Here is a 23,475-nt window from a genome sequence, read left to right as displayed (position 1 = left end):
CATTTCGCCAGTCGAATTCAGTGACTGGGCGAGCCCGATTGTGCCGGTGCTCAAGGCGGATGGGTCGGTCAGGATATGTGGCGATTACAAGGCCACCATCAATCGGGTGTCACTCCAAGACCAGTACCCGCTACCGAGAGCGGAGGACCTCTTTGCGACGCTATCCGGTGGCAAACTTTTTTCAAAATTGGACCTGACCTCAGCTTACATGACCCAGGAGCTGGCGAGTGAGTCGAAGAAGCTGACCACCATCACGACACACAAGGGGTTGTTTGAGTACAACAGATGTCCGTTCGGGATTTGATCGGCCGCCGCAATCTTCCAATGAAATATGGAAAGCCTCCTCAAGTCGATTCCAGGGACAGTGGTTTTTCAGGACGACATCCTCATTACGGGTTACGATACTGAAGAACACCTCCACAACCTGGAGGAGGTGCTACGCAGACTGGACCGGGCAGGTCTGCGACTGAAAAAGGCGAAGTGCGTCTTCCTAGCTCCAGCGGTAGAATTCCTGGGGATGAGGGTAGCAGCAGACGGGATCAGGCCTACTGCATCCAAGACTGAAGCGATCCAGAGAGCACCCAGACCCTGTAACACGACGTAGCTGCGTTCGTTTCTGGGGCTCCTGAACTATTTTGATAACTTTCTTCCCAAATTGAGCACGCAGCTAGAGCCGCTACATGTGCTCCTACGCAAAGGTCGCGAATGGGTCTGGGGGGACAGCCAGGAAAGGGCTTTTAATAGAGCACGCAATTTGTTATGTTCCAACAATCTGTTAACGCTATATGACCCATGTAAGAAACTTGTGTTAACGTGCGATGCGTCGTCCTATGGTGTCGGGTGTGTGTTGCAGCATGTCAATGCCAAGGGTCAGTTACAGCCGGTAGCTTATGCCTCCAGGAGTCTGTCCCAGGCAGAAAGGCGCTACGGGATGGTAGAAAAGGAGGCGCTCGCATGTGTATATGTGGTAAAGAAAATGCACCAGTACCTGTTTGGCAGGAAATTTGAGCTGGAGACAGATCACAAACCCCTAACGTCCCTTTTGGTCGACAACAAGGCCATAAATGCAAACGCATCGGCCCGCATACAGAGGTGGGCACTCGCGTTAGCTGCCTATGACTACACAATTCGGCACAGACCGGGCACCGCAAACTGCGCCGATGCGCTCAGCAGGCTCCCACTAGCCACCACTGAGGGGGCTACCGAGCATGGTGCTGAGATGGTCATGGCTGTTGAAGCTTTCGGAAGCGAAGGCTGTCACGGGTGAGCCTGTCAGATTAAAGTCTGGACAAATGGAGACCCGCTATTGTCTCGTCAAGAAATGTGTCCTGAATGGGGACTGGGCAGCCACGTACAGGGCATGCCCTGAGAAATTTAAACCATTTCACAGGCGCAAGGATGAACTCTCGATTCAGGCCGATTGCCTACTGGGGGGAAACCGCGTAGTCATGCCCCAAATGGGCAGAGAGGTGTTCATCAGAGAACTCCACAATGGGCACCCGGGAATTGTCACGGTGAAGGCAATTGCCAGGTCACACGTTTGGTGGCCAGGGATAGACGCAGATCTGGAACTTTGTGTTCGCAGGTGCAACAAGTGTGCCCAGCTGGGCCATGCGCCCAGGGAAGCCCCCCTTAGCCCCTGGCCATGGCCCGCCAAGCCTTGGTCACGCATCCATGTGGACTACGCAGGTCCTTTCATGGGGAAAATGTTTTTGGTTGTAGTAGATGCCTACTCCAAATGGATCGAGTGTGACATTTTAAATTCAAGCACATCTTCTGCCACGGTAGAAAGTCTACGGGCAATGTTCGCCGCCCACGGTCTACCGGACATCTTGGTCAGCGACAATGGCCTGTGCTTCACAAGAACTGAATTCCAGGACTTCATGGCAGGCAATGGAATTAACCATGTTAGAACGGCACCGTTCAAGCCGGCCTCAAACGGCCAGGCAGAACGAGCAGTGCAGATAATCAAACAGGGGATGCTCAGATTCCAAGAAGGTTCCCAACAAAACCGCTTATCACACCTTCTGTTGGCCTATAGATCCCGACCACACTCGTTCACAGGGGTTCCACCCGCAGAGCTACTAATGAAAAGGACGCTCGAAACCCGATTATCCCTTATACACCTCACCATGAAAAAAATTGTCGAGAGCAGGCGCCAGTCACAATATCGCTACCATGACAGGAATGCGAGGGCGCGATGTATTGATGTAAATGATCCTGTTTTTGTCCAACGACGCTGCAGGGCCCAAATGGCTCGCAGGCACTGTGGTTGCCAAAGAGGGAAATAGGATTCTGGTAGTTAAACTTACCAATGGACAAATCTGCCGCAAACATGTGGATCAAACAAAAAGGAGGTTCAGCAACCCCATAGAAGAAGCAGGAAGATATCGATAGAGTTCACTCCATCACAGGTGACCGAACACCGGAACCAAAGGGAGGAGAGCCCAGTCACTGGGCAGTCCGGACAGGCCTGAGGCACTGCAAACAGCAGACACTCAAGCCAGCGCCCAACAACTGGAGCCCCAACTCAGGCGCTCCAGAAGGGAGCGTAAACCACCAGAGAGACTCAACCTGTGATCCCAATAAGACTTTGGGGGGGGGAGGTGATGTCATGTATTCAACCAGCATTGTAACCCATGTATAAACTGACCTAAGTTGTACACCGTGAGAACACTGACCACTAGGTGGGAGACACTCCTAACCTGGACCTTCAGGTATAAAAGGGGACGCTCCACCCACTTCCATCACTTGAGTGCTAAGGAATAAAGGACCGGTCACAGACTGACCTCTCAAGCATAGGCCTCGTGTGCATTTATACTGTGTAGTAAGGACCCCCCCTTCTCCACCCCCACCTCCCCTTCTCCACCCCCACCTCCCCTTCTCCACCCCCACCTCCCCTTCTCCACCCCCACCTCCCCTTCTCCACCCCCACCTCCCTTCTCCACCCCCACCTCCCCTTCTCCACCCCCACCTCCCCTTCTCCACCCCCCCCTCCCCTTCTCCACCCCCCCCTCCCCTTCTCCACCCCCCCCTCCCCTTCTCCACCCCCCCCTCCCCTTCTCCACCCCCCCCTCCCCTTCTCCACCCCCCCCCCTCCCCTTCTCCACCCCCCCCCTCCCCTTCTCCACCCCCCCCCTCCCCTTCTCCACCCCCCCCTCCCCTTCTCCACCCCCCCCCCTCCCCTTCTCCACCCCCCCCCTCCCCTTCTCCACCCCCCCCCTCCCCTTCTCCACCCCCCCCCCCTCCCCTTCTCCACCCCCCCCCTCCCCTTCTCCACCCCCCCCTCCCCTTCTCCACCCCCCCTCCCCTTCTCCACCCCCCCTCCCCTTCTCCACCCCCCCTCCCCTTCTCCACCCCCCTCCCCCCCCTCCACCCCCCCTCCCCTTCTCCACCCCCCCTCCCCTTCTCCACCCCCCCTCCCCTTCTCCACCCCCCCTCCCCTTCTCCACCCCCCCTCCCCTTCTCCACCCCCCCCTCCCCTTCTCCACCCCCCCCCTCCCCTTCTCCACCCCCCCCCTCCCCTTCTCCACCCCCCCCCTCCCCTTCTCCACCCCCCCCCTCCCCTTCTCCACCCCCCCCCTCCCCTTCTCCACCCCCCCCCCTCCCCTTCTCCACCCCCCCCCTCCCCTTCTCCACCCCCCCCCTCCCCTTCTCCACCCCCCCCCTCCCCTTCCCCCCCCCCCTCCCCTTCTCCACCCCCCCCCTCCCCTTCTCCACCCCCCCCCTCCCCTTCTCCACCCCCCCCCTCCCCTTCTCCACCCCCCCCCTCCCCTTCTCCACCCCCCCCTCCCCTTCTCCACCCCCCCCCTCCCCTTCTCCACCCCCCCTCCCCTTCTCCACCCCCCCTCCCCTTCTCCACCCCCCCTCCCCTTCTCCACCCCCCCCTCCCCTTCTCCACCCCCCCCTCCCCTTCTCCACCCCCCCCCTCCCCTTCTCCACCCCCCCCCTCCCCTTCTCCACCCCCCCCTCCCCTTCTCCACCCCCCCCCTCCCCTTCTCCACCCCCCCCCTCCCCTTCTCCACCCCCCCCCTCCCCTTCTCCACCCCCCCCCTCCCCTTCTCCACCCCCCCCCTCCCCTTCTCCACCCCCCCCCTCCCCTTCTCCACCCCCCCCCTCCCCTTCTCCACCCCCCCCCTCCCCTTCTCCACCCCCCCCCTCCCCTTCTCCACCCCCCCCCTCCCCTTCTCCACCCCCCCCCTCCCCTTCTCCACCCCCCCCCTCCCCTTCTCCACCCCCCCCCTCCCCTTCTCCACCCCCCCCCTCCCCTTCTCCACCCCCCCCCTCCCCTTCTCCACCCCCCCCCTCCCCTTCTCCCCCCCCCCCCTCCCCTTCTCCACCCCCCCCCTCCCCTTCTCCACCCCCCCCCTCCCCTTCTCCACCCCCCCCCTCCCCTTCTCCACCCCCCCCCTCCCCTTCTCCACCCCCCCCCTCCCCTTCTCCACCCCCCCCCCCTCCCCTTCTCCACCCCCCCCCTCCCCTTCTCCCATGAAGCAGCTTGGGATGTTTTACTTTGTTAAAGGCGCTATATAAATACAAGTTTCTGTTGTTGAACCAGTCTTTGTAAATCTCTAAAGCCTTCATATCTTCCTAAAGTGCGGTGCCCAGAAGTGGATACAATACTCCAGTTGAGGCCGAATCAGTGTTTTATAAAGGTTCATCATAACTTCCTTGCTTTTGTACTCTATGCCTCTATTTTTGAAGCCCAGAATCTAGACTGCTTTTTTAACCACTTTCTCAACTTGCCCTGCCATTTTCAACAATTTGTGCACATATACCTGTTCATGCACCCCCTTTAGAAATGTACTCTTTAGTTTATATTGCCTCTCCTCATTCTTCTTACCAAAATGTATCACTTCACACTTTTCTGCTTTGAATTTCATCATGTGTCCGTCCATTCTACCAGCCTGTCTATGTCCTCTTAAATTCTTTCACTGTCCTCCTCACTGTTCACTACACTTCCAAGTTTTGTGTCATCTGCAAATTTTTAAATTGTGACCTGTACGCCCAAGTCCAAGTCATTGATGTATATCAAGAAAAGCAGTGGTCCTAGTACCAATCCAAGGGAAAGCGTACTGTGTACTTTCCTCCAGTCCGATAAACAACCGTTTGCCATTACTCTGTTTCCTGTCACTTAGCCAATTTCGCATCCATGTTGGCACTGTCCCTTTTATTCCATGAGCTACAACTTTGCTGGCAGCCTATTATGTGGCACTTTATCAAACGCCACATCAACCACATTGCACCCATCAACCCTCTGTTACCTCATCAAAAAAACTCAATCAAGTTAGTTAAACATGATTTGACTTTAACAAATCTGTGTGGCTTTCCTTAATTAATCCACACTTGTCCAAGTGACTTAATTTTGTCCCGTGATTATCGTTTCTAAAAGCTTCCCCGCTACCGAGTCTAGAAAGTAAATATTGTCAGGGAATTAAACCCTGTGGGGCACCATAGCCAAGTATGATTCTCCCCTCACCTGATGTCCATACATGAACACTTCCAGCAGAGGTCATTGGATAATGGTCAGAAGTGGAAGCTCTTCTCAAATGTGCTCCCTAGCCCAGGGATGATGAAACCAATTATAGTGTCCCCACTATCACCTCAGCTAAATTAGCTCCTGGATCTGATCAAGATCAGAATCTAAACCCTGCACCCCTGAACTCGCTGGTGTGTCAGCAGGGTGGTTGATCGATTAAATCCCTTCCCACACACGGAGCAGGTGAACAGTTGAGGTAGGTTTCTGCTGATATTTACTAGGCGGAGGAATGGTGAGAGATCGTGGCCTGAGGTACGGTGAATGTTTGTGGCAGAGAAGTGGCGAGAGATTGTGGCAGAGGTGCGGCAATGAGGGTACGGGGCCCAGAAGAGGCGAGGGCCCAGGGGCAGCACGGACCTGCCCACACTAGGTCCGTGCAGCAGAGCATGTCTCCAGTCGTCACTGGATAAAGGCCTAGCTCTGTCGAGCCCATGTGGTGGCTGATGTGCAATGGTCACCACACGTTTAAAAAAAATCCACGCACAGACATCTTCCACCCCCTCAATTGGAGTTCAGGACTGGAACATCGGGTCCTTCATTGAAACATCTGTGAACTCATGTGGAAGCAAGTCATCCTCGTTCGAGGGACCGCCTATGATGATGACGAGTAGCACCCTTGCCTCCGAGTCAGAAGGTTGTGGGTTCAAGTCCCATCCAGAGACTTGAGCACAAAAAAATCCAGGCTGACACTCCAGTGCAACGCTGAGGGAGTGCTGCACCATCAGAAGTGCTGTCTTTCGGATGAGACGTGCCCTCTCAGGCCCTTTTGAAGAAGAGCAGGGGTGTTATCCCCAGTGTCTTGGTCACTATTTATTTATCACTCCAAACAACATCACTAAAACAGATTATCTGGGCATTATTTCATTGCTGTTTGTGGGAGCTTGCTGTGTGAAAATTGACTGCCGTGTTTCCATTACAGCAGTGACTACACATCAGAAAGTATTTAATTGGCAGTAAAGCGCTTTGGGACTTCCGGTGGTCGTGAACGGCGCTATAGAAATGCAAGTCTTTTTCTTTGATGGGTCGTTTGGATTTATGCGCAGTTCTGCTCTGCTGTAACTTCCTGATTATGCGTTCATTCATTTGCAGATGTCCAAGTGCTTTGCTCTCTCCACCTTAGAGTACGGAAAATAAAATCAGATTTAATGCAACCAGTTACAAGGCACATAGTGTCAAAGAAGTGGGACTTAATCCAATGCCCACCCTCTGACCTGAGTCATTGTATGTGATGTATGAATCTAAGAGAGAAAAATAAACATTCTATGGTAGGCAAAAGAAACTGCTGTATTACATGTTTCTTTGAGTTGACATTATAATGTCTGTGTTAGAAATGCATGTTGGTTCATTCTTATGACTACTTTGTAATAGTTTGGTAATCATAAAGCTGGTATCTTTCGTATTCAAGGAGTTAATTGAAAATAATGTGAGCACTGTGTAGATAATACATAATGTCTTTTTTTTTAACAAATTATTGTGCTGTTTAAATACCATCTGCTAAATCATTTTGTGCCATGGTTGAAGTTACAGTTCTTTGCAAATCTCTGTGTTTATGGAGAACCAATAATCATATTGTCCAATAATAAACTCATTCCATGGGTGAGGGAATACAAAGGGTTTCTTTCTGTTTATACTGTTTTTATGCATATCCACAAGTCCCTAAATCGGAAACTGACATCAAAATTATTTTAAGGTCTGGGAATCGTACAATCAGAATTGTTACGCAAAATATGGTAATTTTGTCCGCTCTTGAACACATTCCAAGAAACTGTTTGGCCAATAGCACTAATGAATGCTGACGTTGTTACCAGCTGGACAGATTCACTGATTATATTCCACCAGCCCCTTCTGGGGGAAAGCAATTACAATTCAATTAAAAACAAGGTTAGCAAGACTAGGAATAAATGCTGTTAATGGACATGGGTCACAGTTTAAAAGCACTATCACAACAGTATCTGTACAAAGCCCAGCTAAAAGAGATTGACAACAAATATGTCCACAAAAGCTGTTTCCTTGCAGTACATACTTTCAATTGTAATAGGAACAGAAAATGCTGGAAATACTCAGAATGTGTGGGGAGACAGAGTTAACATTTCAGGTCTGTGACCTTTCATCAGAATTTTGTATTTGTAAGTTTTCTGTTGCGTATTAAAACCGTAACCGATGCAGATTTTAATTATCTTATGAACTAAAATGACATTTATTGGGAACATTATTACATGGTGTTTTTGTAACAACAAATATATTATAACATTACTACTTCAAGGTAGAGTGCAGATTTAGCTTGGAGTGGGTTTCGGGGAAATGTCCTGTCTGTCATGATGTACCACCCGCTCCACTGAGCAGAAGTGCACTAGGATGCTTTCTCAGCCGCTTGAGCGGCCATGCTACGAAGTTTAAACCGCTCGACATTGTGTTCACGGCTAGTTTCCAGGTTCCTCCACCAACGTTCTTCCTTTAATCTCTAGACAGAATTGTACACAAACATTCCATTAGATATACCAGATGTGACCGCCATCTGTGATTATTCTACTGAATTTTTATCAAGAGGAGGGATGTTAATCCTGTGAAACTAAGTAACTTTTAGATCTCAGGTACTGTGTGGTTAGATGCAGGATAAATCTCCCTTTTCCCCATGGCGTGCATCGACCTCAAAGTCAAGTGAGCTTCCCCGACTATGGCAACAGGACATTTGCACTTCTCAAACCAGAGAAGCTTACAGCACATGAGGAAGTGGCCATTCGGCCCACTGGGTCTATGCTGGCTCGTTGCTAGAGCAATCCAAAATCCTGGTCTCCACCCACCTCAACATTACCTTGTAGATTTCAATATTTGTCTATCCTGTAGTGACACAGCTAATTTAGTGTTGTTCGGGGCAGTTCAACACTAAATTAGGCTCAAGGCCACTCTGAATTGGACCGAGATACTTATTTCACGTAGATCTTTACAGCTAACTGATAGGAGACACTTTGAGGTCAAAGACCAGTGTATTAACTCAATGTACCAACTAGGTCACTGATTTTAAAGTATTTATATCATTGGTGACGTCTTTGTTATTTACATGTTAAAATTGAGAGTCCCCCTACTGACTCATTCGGTAAATACATCATGCAGTGTGATACAAAGTAATTCAGGCCCAGTGATTATACATTTGATGCCTCGTCCACAGGTGAGTTAGCTGATCTTGATCAGCTGGCAGTTGGGGTACTACACCTGCATTAGTCTCCCTCGGCTAAGGAGGAAGTCATCAGTCACGGTTCCTCCATCCTCCTCACATGATGGATCTGGAAAGTGTACAGAAGAGAGCCACTGGACTCATTCCAAGTCTAAAGCATCTTCGTTATCAAGATAGGCTAAAAGAGTTGGAACTCTATACCTTAGAGCAGCGTAGACTTAGGGAGGATATGATTGAGGTTTATAAGATTTTGGGCCCAAGTTTCCGATGCTGCTGAAAATGGCGCACCGCCGTGATTTACGTAACCTGTCTGGGGGAAAAAAAGTGCGCCGAAATCCTCCCGGGGAATTCTCCGGTCGTCCTGGAGCGTGGCGTGGCGCAGCGGAGTCTCTCTGGGGCGGAGCAATTCGATCGCAGCCAGCAGGGGGGGGCGAGGCTAGGAATCAGCGTTCTTCTGAGTGCCGGCAGCATTGCGCATGCACGTTGGGCTCCATGGCTCAGCAGGGCGTTTTTCCCCCAGTCTGTCTTTGAATGGTGTGCGGACCGGGGAGGTGATCGGTGGGAGAGAAGTATGGGAAGGGATGGAGGAGCGTGGGTTGGGGTGCGCTTGAAATGATCGGAGGGCCGGAGGAGAGAGTAGGGGTACCTATAACCTATACCAATTGGGGGGCCGGAGGAGTGAGGGTCCGGGGTTAAAAATAATCGGTGGGCTGGAGGGGAGAGCAGAGGTGCCTATACCAATTGGGGGGGGCCGGAGGAGTGAGGGTCCGGGGTTAAGAATGATCGGAGGGACGGAGGAGAGAGCAGGGGTGCCTCCGTTCAGCCTCACCCCTCCCTCCTCCTCCCCACCACCCCCAATTCCACCCCTCACTGTCAGAAACAAAGAGACAGAGACACGGAGAAAGGCTGACAGAAACACCTTTCCTTCACAAAAAGGTAGGACTTCTATTTTTTATTTGTTATTGATTGGTTGCTTATTACTTTGGTCTTGGTGCTTTAGGTGCAGGGTTCCTTCTATTTTTCTTAGTGCTTTAAATGTACTTTGCTTCTTTTAATGTTGTTGTGAAGGTGTTTAGTGCTTTGGAAAATCCTCTAACTTCCTTTCCCCCCCGCCGTTGTGATGTTGATGTGTCCTTTGTGTTTAATGCTTCTCACCCGTCTCTGGCTGAGCCTGCACTAAACTTAACTCTAGGTAAGGTTTTTCAGCTTACAAAAGTGGACACTTACTCCATTCTAAGTTAGTTTGGAGTAATTTTTCGCTGCCAAAACTTGCAAAACAGGCCTAAGTAGCTGGACACACCCTCTTTTTTGAAAAAGAATACCTCAACTAAAATGATCCTAAACTAACTCACTAGAACTGGAGCAAACTAAGTGCCGAGAATTGCGATTTCTAAGATACTCCAAACTAAACTAGTTGCTCCAAGAAAATTGGAACAACTCCACCCGAAACTGAGGCGCTAAAGGGAATAGACAGTGTTCCAGCTGACAGTTTATTTCAACTAAATAGGTTAAGCAGGACCAGGGGTCACAAATTTAATTTGTATAGGGCTAGATCTAGGTTAGACGTCAGGAGGTGGTTCTTTTCCCAGAGAATAGTAGACCGCTGGAACAAACTGTCGTTTTATGTGGTGGATGCAGACTCGCTGAATTCCTTTGTGAAAGCTGGATTTGTTTCTGGCTGCGGCGGAGATCACCTCTTGCAGAAGGTAGGTACTGCAGGGAATTCAAGGCCAGAGTGATCTCCTGCTCTCGTTTCGATCACCTAGATGGGTCGGAAAGGAATTTCCCTCTTTTTTTTTCTCACAAATTGGCCTGGGTTTTTAATGTGTTTTTTTGCCTCTCCCGAGAGGATCATAGATGTAGTTCGGGATCTTGAATATTAGATCCTTCATTGAAACACCTGCCAACTCATTCCTTTTTGGCGTGGAAGCAAGTCATCCTCGCTTTGAGAGACCGGCTATGATGATATGAGTTCAGGTGGGGTGGAGTGGATATGTTGTGATACATAAGCTATCGCAATTGTGTGGAACAGGCTCGATGAATCAGATAGTCTTTACCTGTCGTAGTTCGTATGATTGCTATCCAGTCTACTTTGGGCGAGGATCAGATAATGTTCAACTGTGATAACCAATGGTGAAATAGCCTGCTTTCTCAGCTTGCATATAAAGAATTTGGTCACTGTGTACCAGGAACCATCACAGCCAAGCTAGTTCTTCTCACCTCACAACACAGGGACTTTTCCAGCTGGAATCTCTGGGTAAGAATCAACACCAGTTTGCATTTATATGGCATCTTTAGCACAGAAAAACACCTCCAGGCGGTTCACAGGTATAATCAAAATAATGATGCTGAGCAATTGACTAGATTAGGCCTATATTCTCTAGAGTTCCGAAGAATGAGAGGTGATCTCATTGAAACACAAAATTCTTACAGGGCTTGACAAGGTAGATGCAGGAGTCTAGAACCAAGGGTCACAGTCTCAGAATAAGGGGTCAGACATTTAGGACTGAGATGAGATGAAACTTCTTCACTCAGAGGGTGGTGAATCTTTGGAATTCTCTACCACAGTGGGCTGTGGAGGCTCAGTCTTTCAAGCCAGAAATTGATAGATTTTTGGATATTAAGGGAATCGAGGGATACGGGGATAGTGCAGGAAAATGGAGTTGAGGTAGAAGATCAGCCATGATCTCACTGAATGGTGGAGCAGGCTCGAGGGGCCGAATGGCCTACTCCTCTTTGTTCTTATGTTCTTGAAAAGGATGTTCGAAGTGATGACCAAAAGTTTAGTCAAAGAGGTGGTTTAAGGAGGATCTTAAAGCAGATGGGGCCGAGGGATTTAGAGAGAGCATAGGGCCTGAGTGGCTGAAGGCACGGCTGACCATGGTGGGGGCGAAGGGATGGAGGCATTATAAGAGGCCAGAATCAGAGGTACGGGGAGTGTGGAGGGCAGTTACAAAATTAGGGAGAGACACAGCTGGATGCTGAGCCAAAGCAGGGCAGAGAGGATCATTAACCAGCGGGCATTGATTTTAAATTTAACTGTCGAAGAATTAGAGGGGAGTTGATAACTTTTTTCATCCAGAGGGTGGTGGGAGTCTAGAACTCACTGCATGAAAGGGTGGTAGAGGCTTAAACCTTCATTGCATTTAAAATATACGTGGATATTCATTTGAAGTGCCGTAATCTCAGGGGCTATGGACCAAGAGCTAGAAAGTGGGATTCGGCTGGATAGCTCTTTTTTGATTGACACAGACACACTCCCCTCCTGCACTGTAAATTTCTAAAAAAAGATAAAAGGGATCTAAACATAAGGGTGAGAACTCAAAATCTGAGGCATTGGGGGACTGGGAGCCAAATTAGGTCTGCGAAGACTACAGTAATGGGTGAGGAAAGGGAGAAAAATAAATTATAAAATTTGGAAAATGTATGCAAGAAAGTGCTGCTTGCTGCTTTAATTCTGAGTAACAGTATGTTTTGCAGATGATATACAACAGTGTGAAAATAGACACTAGATGGTGCTGTTGAAGCAAATAAATGATGCTGTCTGCCTCCAGGTAGGAAAAGATGAGCACTCCCAGAAGATGATTATCACAAACCATGGGTGGCTCTGCTGCGCAGGAGGGCAGGAAAAAGAGCGACAGAGCTATAGTGATAGGGGATTCCATTGTAAGGGCAACAGACAGGCGTTTCTGCGGCCGCAAACTAGACTCCAGGATGGTATATTGCCTCCCTGGTGCAAGGGTCAAGGATGTCTTGGAGCGGCTGCAGCGCATTCTGGAGGGGGAGGGGGAACAGCCAGCTGTTGTGGTGCATATAGGTACCAACAATATAGGTAAAAAACAGGATGAGATCCGACAAACTGAATTTAGGGAGCTAGGAGTTAAATTTAAAAAGTAGGACCTCAAAGGTAGTAATCTCAGGATTGCTACCAGTGCCAAGTGCTAGTCAGCGTAGGAATCGCAGGATAGTTCAGATTAATACATGGCTTGAGGAATGGTGCAAGGAGGAGGGATTTAAATTTCTGGGGCATTGGAACCGGTTCTGGGGGAGGTGGGACCAGTACAAACCGGACGGTCTGCACCTGGGCAAGACCGGAACCTATGTCGTAGGCGCAGTGTTTGCTAGTGCTGTTGGGGAGGGTTTAAACTAATACGGCAGGGGGGTAGGAACCTATGCAGGGAGGCAGCGGGAAGTAAAAAGGGGGCAGAAGCAAAAGGTAGGAAGGAGAAAAGCAAGTTTGGAGGGCAGAGAAATCAAGGGCTAAAATCAAAAAGGGCTACATTATAACAATTCTAAAAGGACAGAGCGTTAAAAAAACAAGCCTGAAGGCTCTGAGTCTCAATGCGAGGAGCATTCGTAATAAGGTGGACGAATTAATGGATATGATGTAATTGAGATTATGGAGACGTGGCTCCAGGGTGACCAAGACTGGGAACTCAACATCCAGGGGTATTCAATATTCAGGAAGGATAGACAGGAAGGAAAAGGAAGTGGGGTAGCGTGGGGAAGGAAAAGAAAGAGGAGGTTAATGCATTCGCAAGGAAGGACATGAGCTTGGATGATGTAGAATCTATGGGCCCAAGTTTCGGCATCTGGTGAAAACGACGCAACTCCGAGACTTACGTGACCTGCCTGGGCTCGAAGGTGCGCCGGAATATTCTGCAGCAATTCTCCGGTCCTCCGGAACCATGGTGTGGAGTGGCGTAGTCTCCCTGGGGAGGAGACTGCCTGCAAGGGGGGGGCGGGGCTAGGGATCATGCCTTCTTCTCAGAGCCGGCAGCGTTGCGCAGGCGCGCTGGAGCATGTGCGTCTGCGCAATGGCTCGGGAGAGCGTGGGTACCGGGGGGGGGGAAGGGGAGCGTGGGTACCGGGGGGGGGGAAGGGAAGCGTGGGTACCGGGGGGGAAGGGGAGCGTAGGTACGGGGGGGGGGGGGGGGGGGAAGAGCGTGGCAACAGGGATGGAGGAGTGTGGGTTGGGGGGCACTCAATGATCGAAGGGCCGGAGGAGAGAGCAGGAGTGCCTCCTTCCAGCCTCTTCGCCCCTCACACACCCACACACCCCCCCCCCCCTCCAGCCTCACACACCCTCCCCCCCAGCCTTACATACCCCCCTCCCACACACCACCCCCCCCACACACACCCACCCCACACACACTCCCCCCCACACACACCCCCCCCCACAAACATCCCCCCCACACACCACCCCCCCCACACACACACCCCCCCCCACACACATACCCCCCCCCCACACACATACCCCCCCCACACACACACACCCCCCCCCACACACATACCACCCCCACACACATACCCCCCCCACACACATACCCCCCCCCCACACACATACCCCCCCCCCACACACATACCCCCCCCACACACACACCACCCCCACACACACACCACCCCCACACACACACCCCCCCCACACACACCCCCCTGCACACACCCGCCCCACACATACCGCACCCACCCCCCCACCCACGCGCACCCCCCCCCCACACACACACACACACACACACACACACACACACCACCCCCCCACACACACACACACACACACACACACCACCCCCCCACACACACACACACATCCACCCACCCCCCCCGCACCCCTCACTGTCAGATACAGAGAGAGAGAGATACACTACAGAGAGAGACATTGACCGAGACACCTTCCCTTCACATAAAGGTAGGACTTCTATTTTTTTATTGATTGATTACTTATTACTTTGGTCTTGGTGCTTTAGGTGCAGGGTTCCTTCTATTTTTTATTAATTAATTGCTTATTACTTTTTGTGCTTTGTTTAGTGCTTGGTGCTTTAAATGTACTGCTTTGTTTAGTGCTTAGTGTGTTTATGGAAAATCCTCTAACTTCGCTTACCCCCCGCTGTTGTGATGTTGATGTGTCCTTTGTGTTTAATGCTTCCCACCTGCCGTCTCTGGCTGTGCTTGCACTAAACTTAACTCTAGGTAAGGTTTTTCAGAACTTACAAAAGTGGACACTTACTCCATTCTAAGTTAGTTCACTGCCGAAACTTGCAAAACAGGCCTGAGTGGCTGGACACGCCCCCTTTTGAAAAAAAAGTACCTTACCTAAAGCCAACCTCAACTAACTCACTAGAACTGGAGCAAACTAATATCCGAGAATTGCAATTTCTAACATACTCCAAACTAAACTAGTTGCTCCAAAAAACTAGGAGCAACTCCACCCGAAACTTGGGCCCCAAATGGGTAGAGCTGCGAGACACCAAAGGGCAGAAAATGATAGTTGTGGTTGTGTACAGACCACCAAACAGTAGTAGGGAGGTTGCAGATGGCATCAAACAGGAAATTAGGGACGCGTGCAATAAGGGTACAGCAATTATCATGGGTGACTTTAACCTACATATTGATTGGGCTAACCAAACTGGTAGCAATACTGTGGAGGAGGATTTCCTGACGTGTATAAGGGATGGTTTTCTCGACCAATATGTCAAGGAACCAACTAGAGAGCAGGCCATCCGAGACTGGGTCTTGTGTAACGAGAGAGGATTAATTAGCAATCTGGTCGTGCGTGGCTCCTTGGGGAAGAGTGACCATAATATGGTAGAATACTTCATTAAGATGGAGAGCGTCACAGTTAACTCGGAGACTAGGGTCCTGAACTTAAAGAAAGGAAACTTCGATGGTATGAGACGTGAATTGACTAGGATAGACTGGCAAATGATACTTAAAGGGTTGATGGTGGATAGGCAATGGCAGACATTTAAAGATCTCATGGATGAATTACAATTATTGTACATTCATGTCTTGCGTAAAAATAAAACGGAAAAGGTGGCTCCACCATGGCTAACAAGGGAAATTAGGGATAGTGTTAAATCCAAGGAAGAGACATATAAATTGGCCAGAAAAAGCAGCAAACCTGAGGACTGGGAGAAATTTAGAATTCAGCAGAGGAGGACTAAGGGTCTAATTAGGAGGGGGGAAATAGAGTATGAGGGGAAGCTTGCAGGGAACATAAAAACTGACTGCAAAAGCTTCTATAGCTATGTGAAGAGAAAAAGATTAGTGAAGACCAATGTAGGCCCCTTGCAGTCAGAATCAGGTGGATTCATAATGGGGAACAAGAAAAAAGCAGACCAATTGAACACATACTTTGGTTCTGTCTTCACTAAGGAAGACACGAATAACATCCCGAAAATACTAGGGGACCGAGGGTCTAGCAGGAAGGCGGAACTGAGGGAAATCCTTATTAGTCAGGAAATGGTGTTAGGGAAACTGATGGAATTGAAGGCTAATAAATCCCCAGGGCCTGATAATCTGCATCCCAGAGTACTTAAGGAAGTGGCCCTAGAAATAGTAGATGCATTGGTGATCATTTTCCAAAATTCTATGGACTCTGGATCAGTACCTATGGATTGGAGGGTAGTTAATGTAACCCCACTTTTTTTTAAAAAGGAGGGAGAGAGAAAACAGGGAATTATAGACCGGTTAGCTTGACATCGGTGGTGGGGAAAATGATGGAATCAATTATTAAAGATGTAATAGCAGAACATTTGGAAAGCAGTGACAGGATCGGTCCAATTCAGCATGGATTTATGAAAGGGAAATCATGCTTGACAAATCTTCGAGAGTTTTTTGAGGATGTAACTAGTAGAGTGGACAAGGGAGAACCAGTGGACGTGGTGTATTTGGACTTTCAAAAGGCTTTTGACAAGGTCCCACATGAGATTAGTGTGCAAAATTGAGGCACATGGTATTGGGGGTAATGTATTGACGTGGATAGAGAAATGGTTGGCAGACAGGAAGCAAAGAGTGGGAATAAACGGGTCCTTTTCAGAATAGCAGGCAATGACTAGTGCCACAAGGTTCAGTGCTGGGACCCCAGCTATTTACAATATACATTAATGATTTAGACAAAGGAATTGAATGGAATATCTCCAAGTTTGCAGATGACACTAAACTGGGTGGCAGTGTGAGCTGTGAGGAGGATGCTAAGAGACTGCAGGGTGACTTGGACAGGTTAGGTGAATGGGCAAATGCATGGCAGATGTAGTATAATGTGGATAAATGTGAGGTTATCCACTTTGGGGGCAAAAACAGGAAGGCAGATTATTATCTGAATGGTGACAGATTAGTAAAAGGGGAGGTGTAAAGAGACCTGGGTGTCATGGTACATCAGTCACTGAAGGTAGGCATGCAGGTATAGCAGGCAGTAAAGAAAGTAAATGGCATGCTAGCCTTCATAGCGAGAGGATTTGAGTATAGGAGCAGGGAGGTCTTACTGCAGTTGTACAGGGCCTTGGTGAGACCACACCTTCAGTATTGTGTGCAGTTTTGGTCTCCTAATCTGAGGAAGGACATGATTGCTATTGAGGGAGTGCAGCGAAGGTTCACCAGACTAATTCCTGGGATGGCAGGACTGATATGAGGAAAGACTGGATTGGCTAGGCTTATACTCACTGGAATTTAGAAGAATGAGAGGGGATATCATAGGAACATATAAAATTCTGACGGGACTGGACAGGTTAGATGCAGGAAGAATGTTCCTGATGTTGGGGAAGTCCAGAACCAGGGGTCACAGTCTAAGGATAAGGGGTAAGCCATATAGGACTGATATGAGGAAAGACTGGATTGGCTAGGCTTATACTCACTGGAATTTAGAAGAATGAGAGGGGATATCATAGGAACATATAAAATTCTGACGGGACTGGACAGGTTAGATGCAGGAAGAATGTTCCTGATGTTGGGGAAGTCCAGAACCAGGGGTCACAGTCTAAGGATAAGGGGTAAGCCATATAGGACCGAGATGAGGAGAAACGTTTTCACCCAGAGAGTGGTGAATCTGTGGAATTATCTACCACAGAAAGTTATGGAGTCCGGTTCGTTGGATATAGTCAAGAGGGAGTCAGATGTGCCCCTTACTGCTGAGCGGATCAGGGGGTATATGGAGAGAAAGCGAGTGTGGGGTACTGAAGTTGCATGATCATATTGAATGGCGGTGCAGGCTTGAAGGGCGTCGGCGGCAGTCGGGAGCAGCGTCGAGGAGGTCCGTTGGTGAGGACTATAAAAGGAACAGCAGGGAGTCCGGGGCCCAGCGTCGGCGGCAATCGGGAGCAGTGTGAGTCTGTTGGTGAGGCGTACTTGTGCAGCTACAGGGAGAAGGCAAAGAAGAAGTAGAAAGAAACAGAAAGGTGACGTCACAGCCAAGGGGGTAAGTGATTGGCTGGATTGGTGAGTAGTTTTTCTTTTTTCTCTCCTATAACAGTAAGTAACCTGTTAACATTGTTGTTGCCAATTTAAGTGTATCTAAGGGTTAAGTCATGACAGGAGAGCTCGGTCACGTGATATGCTCCTCCTGTACCATGTGGGAACTCAGGGACACTTCTGGTGTCCCTGACGTCTACGTGTGCGGGAAGTGTATCCGCCTCCAGTTCCTGACGGTCCGCGTTGCGGAATTGGAGCTGAGGGTGGATTCACTCTGGAGCATCCACGATGCTGAGAATGACGTGAGTAGCACGTGTAGCGACCTGGTCTTGCCACAGCTGAAGGGTCCACAGCCAGCTAGGGAATGGAAGACCAGCAGGAAGAGCAGTGCAAGGAAGGTAGTGCAGGGGTCCCCTGCGGTCATCCCCCTGCAAAACAGATACACCATTTTGAGTACTGTTGAGGGGGATGACTCATCAGGGGAGGGCAGCAGCAGCCAGGTTCATGGCACCGTGGCTGGCTCTGCTGCACAGGAGGGCAGGAAAAAGAGTGGGAGAGCGATAGTGATAGGGGATTCGATTGTAAGGGGAATAGATAGGCGTTTCTGCAGCCGCAACCGAGACTCCAGGATGGTATGTTGCCTCCCTGGTGCAAGGGTCAAGGATGTCTCTGATCGGGTGCAGGACATTCTAAAAAGGGAGGGAGAACAGCCAGTTGTCGTGGTGCACATTGGTACCAACGACATAGGTAAAAAAAGGGATGAGATACTACGAGACGAATTTAAGGAGCTAGGAGCTAAATTAAAAAGTAGGACCTCAAAAATAGTAATCTCAGGATTGCTACCAGTGCCACGTGCTAGTCAGAGTAGGAATCGCAGGATAGCGCAGATGAATATGTGGCTTGAGCAGTGGTGCAGCAGGGAGGGATTCAAATTCCTGGGGCATTGGAACCAGTTCTGGGGGAGGTGGGACCAGTACAAACCGGACGGTCTGCACCTGGGCAGGACCGGAACCAATGTCCTAGGGGGAGTGTTTGCTAGTGCTGTTGGGGAGGAGTTAAACTGATATGGCAGGGGGATGGGAAATAATGCAGGGAGACAGAGGGAAACAAAAAGGAGACAAAAGCAAAAGACAGAAAGGAGATGAGTAAAAGTGGAGGGCAGAGAAACCCAATGCAAAAAACAAAAAGGGCCACTGAATATAAAGGGGCTGCAGGAGGGGTCAAAACTAAAAATCATGGTTTAAAAACTAGGATTAAAACACTCTACATAAACGCACGTAGCATTCGAAATAAAATAAATGAGTTGACGGCACAAATCATTACAAATGGGTATGATTTGGTGGCTATTACAGAAACATGGTTGCAGGGTGGCCAAGACTGGGAATTAAACATACAGGGGTATCTGACGATTCGGAAAGATAGACAAGAAGGGAAAGTAGGTGGGGTAGCTCTGTTAATAAAGGATGATATCAGGGCAGTTGTGAGAGACGATATTGGCTCGAATGAACAAAATGTTGAATCATTGTGGATGGAGATTAGAGATAGTAAGGGGAAAAAGTCACTGGTGGGCGTAGTTTATAGGCCCCCAAATAATAACTTCACGGTGGGGCGAGCAATAATCAAGGGAATAATGGAGGCGTGTGAAAAAGGAACGGCAGTAGTCATGGGGGATTTTAACCTACATATTGATTGGTCAACTCAAATCGCACGGGGTAGCCTGGAGGAGGAATTCATAGAATGCATACGGGATTGTTTCTTCGAACAGTATGTTACAGAACCTACAAGGGAGCAAGCTATCTTAGATCTGGTCCTGTGTAATGAGAAAGGAAAAATAAACGATCTCCTAGTAAAAGATTCTCTCGGAATGAGTGATCACAGTGTGGTTGAATTTGTAATACAGATTGAGGGTGAGGAAGTTGTGTCAGAAACGAGCATACTATGCTTAAACAAAGGGGACTACAGTGGGATGAGGGCAGAGTTGGCTAAAGTAGACTGGAAACACAGACTAAACGATGGCACAATTGAGGAACAGTGGAGGACTTTTAAGGAGCTCTTTCATAGTGCGCAACAAAAATATATTCCAGTGAAAAAGAAGGGTGGTAAGAGAAGGGATAACCAGCCGTGGATAACCAAGGAAATAAAGGAGAGTATCAAATCAAAGACCAATGCGTGTAAGGTGGCCAAGGTTAGTGGGAAACTAGAAGATTGGGAAAATTTTAAACAACAGCAAAGAATGACTAAAAAAGCAATAAAGAAAGGAAAGAGATTACGAAGGTAAACTGGCGCAAAACATAAAAACAGATAGTAAAAGCTTTTACAGATATATAAAATGGAAAAGAGTGACTAAAGTAAATGTTGGTCCCTTAGAAGATGAGAAGGGGGATTTAATAATGGGAAATGTGGAAATGGCCGAGACTTTAAACAATTATTTTGCTTCGGTCTTCACAGTGGAAGACACAAAAACCATGCCAAAAATTGCTGGTCATAGGAATGTGGGAAGGGAGGACCTTGAGACAATCACTATCACTAGGGGGGTAGTGCTGGATAGGCTAATGGGACTCAAGGTAGACAAGTCCCCTGGTCCTGATGAAATGCATCCCAGGGTATTAAAAGAGATGGCGGAAGTTATAGCAGATGCATTCGTTATAATCTACCAAAATTCTCTGGACTCTGGGGAGGTACCAGCGGATTGGAAAGCAGCTAATGTAACACCTCTGTTTAAAAAAGGGGGCAGACAAAAGGCAGGTAACTATAGGCCGGTTAGTTTAACATCTGTAGTGGTGAAAATGCCTGAAACTATCATTAAGAAAGAAATAGCGGGACATCTAGATAGGAATAGTGCAAATCAAGCAGACGCAGCATGGATTCATGAAGGGGAAATCATGTTTAACTAATTTACTAGAATTCTTTGAGGATATAACGAGCATGGTGGATAGAGGTGTACCGATGGATGTGGTGTATTTAGATTTCCAAAAGGCATTCGATAAGGTGCCACACAAAAGGTTACTGCAGAAGATAGAGGTATGCGGAGTCAGAGGAAATGTATTAGCATGGATAGAGAATTGGCTGGCGAACAGAAAGCAGAGTCTGGATAAATGGGTCCTTTTCGGGTTGGGAATCAGTGGTTAGTGGTGTGCCACAGGGATCAGTGCTGGTGTGGATATCTGAACGGAATATATGGAATTAAGGACAGTAAAGTAAACGGGATATATGAAAATGTATAAGCCATGGAAGAATAGCTGGGATAATGTCAGATTGCAAATAGTGCAACATCAGCATAGCTAACAGTCTGTCTCAAGGTTTCAAGTCACTAATCCTGCCAATAATATATAATTGTAACATGAAATACATCTGCAGAATTGCAAGGTCTCAGTAAATAGTCACACCATTAGATTGAAACATTTAGAGGCAATACTTGAGCTTTCAAGAAGAACATCTCATATAGATTGACTAATGAGTGGCTGAGTTAGACTGTCAATCCATTTGTATTTTGTTATCTGATTTCAAAACTGTATAACTGTTAACGCTTTACGATGTAATTTCACCTATCCGTAGGGAGTGTGTACGCTCTATCCAGAGAGTATATCTTCTGTCTGATAGGTCTTACTGGCCGGTAATAAAGACTGCTTTGTTCAAAGCACAAGAGGTATTCGACTCAGTAATTTTACTGAACCAGATTGAAGTAAAAGAATCCAGGAATTAACATTTGGTGTCAGAAGTGGGATCTCAACGAACGACTGCCGAAAACTTGCGAATTAAGAGCCAGACTAGCCTTGGACGAGACGAGGGGAAAATGGCCACTGGAGTGAGTATTATTTCAATACTGCTCCAGTTTCCCCCGGTTTCAAAAGTCTGAGGAAAGTTTAGCCACTCGCTGGTTCTCAGGTAGTGTCTGAACGAGATCCAGGACAATCTGGTGAATACCTTTCAAACTTAGAATAGGGATAGAGATAGGGAAATTGCGCGATGACGCAAACCAAGCGGCGACTTGGAAAGATAGTTAGAGCTAGATAGGGATAGATGATCAATCATGGATCCAAAAAAATTTAATAGGAAAGAAAAGAGACTCTTGTGAATGTCTGTTTAAATGAGAAATGCTTCTGTGACTTTTACTGTAAAAAAAAAAGCCGGGGAGTTGTGGTTTGTTTTATCTCAAACAGAATGAAAGTTTGTTTTAACCCTTCGTAGTGTTGTCCTGTATGTGGGAAGTTTAAGAGTGTGAACCTTATTGAATTACGTATATTCGGATGATAAGTTGCGGAGCCAGGAAATGCCCAAAGGATAGATTTGTTAAAAAAGAAAAAATTACATGGTCCCGGTGGTTAAAAAAAAAAGAAAAACTTGTTGAAAGCAAACATTCAGAGAAGGCACAGCAAAACAACTGAGATGGATTCAAAAGGATTTAAAAAAAAAAAATTATATTAAATAACACGACCTTGAGGCTGGAACAATTGAGATAACGAAAAGCAGTCCACAGCCTACGTGCCAGACTTCTCTCTAGTTATACAAAAAAAGTAACGTACTAAATAGGTGCTAAAAAAAAAATTGTTCTGAGATTTTAAATTATGGAAAAAATTCCACTGCAGTAAAAAAAAAAATCACTCCTGTCCAGTTGGCAGAAAAACTCCATTAAATTAGGGCTTTCATTGACTGATTGGATTTAAACTGCGCAGTAACGCGAAAGGATAGGGAAATTTGGAGACTAAAAGAAATTAATTGAGGCTCATAAGAAATCAAAATTAGAAAATTATGCTCACAGGGAATAAAATGGGGATTTAAATAGAGGATAGGTGTTCAACTCAGGTACGACGAAGGGACCTTGAATATCACTTGGCCCGTCTAGGCTCTGATTGAATTTAAAAAAAAAACCCCCGCAGCAACTCGGAAGGTAGGGCCGAAGCGAACGCGTAGTGACGTAAACGTGCAGTGAAGCGAACGCGCAGTGACGTCAACGCGCAGTGACGTAGACACGCGGTGACGTAAACGCACAGTGACGCCGACGCGTAGTGACGCAGAGGCGCAGCAACGCGAATCGCGAAAGTCAGTGCTAATGGCAGTAAGTCTGTAAGTCTTAAAGTGTTTAGAGTTTTAAGTAAAGTTTTAAGTATTGAAATCGCGCGGCGACGCGAACCGCGCGGCGACGCGGGTAAGTGTTAGAAGTCCTTGTTTATCTTTTAAAGTTTAAAGTATCTTAACTCGCGCGGCGACGCGAGCCACGGGTCGACGCGGATTGCGCGGCGACGTGAACTGCGAGGCAACGCGGATTGCGCGGCGACGTGAACTGCGAGGCGACGTGGTAGTTTAGTATTGAAATCGCGCGGCGACGCGGGTAAGTGTTACCATTAGTAAAGTTTGGTTATTTGGAGTTAGTTAAAGTCCGTGTTAGTTCTGTAAAGTCTGTGTCTATTTTTAAGTTTGTTTAAATTGCATGACGACACGAACGCGTAGCGACACAGTAATACGAGGGGCAGTGTGAAAATGGGTAATCAGTTAGATAAAACCACGGATGCGGATAATCCGCTACAAAAGCTATGTGAGGAATTCCCTGAAAGAGCTGAAGACTTTAGAAAATTATCAG

At 48.2% G+C, this 23,475-nt stretch overlaps 1 protein-coding gene across 2 annotated transcripts in view; it reads right to left on the bottom strand.

Annotated features, from left to right (window-relative positions):
• Positions 1 to 7,144: 7,144 nt before the first annotated feature.
• cfap99 (cilia and flagella associated protein 99) overlaps positions 7,145 to 23,475 on the bottom strand; it is a 392,086-nt gene continuing 375,755 nt past the window's right edge. For both annotated transcript variants that reach the window (XM_070894010.1, XM_070893926.1), the window contains one exon: positions 7,145 to 8,000. In XM_070894010.1, the coding sequence (XP_070750111.1) occupies positions 7,890 to 8,000 (111 nt within the window). In that variant the 3' untranslated portion in view covers positions 7,145 to 7,889. The remainder of the gene's footprint in view (positions 8,001 to 23,475) is intronic.

Source organism: Pristiophorus japonicus, chromosome 1, assembly GCF_044704955.1.
Source record: "Pristiophorus japonicus isolate sPriJap1 chromosome 1, sPriJap1.hap1, whole genome shotgun sequence".
NCBI lineage: Eukaryota > Metazoa > Chordata > Chondrichthyes > Pristiophoridae > Pristiophorus > Pristiophorus japonicus.
This window is presented reverse-complemented; position numbering and strand designations above follow the sequence as displayed.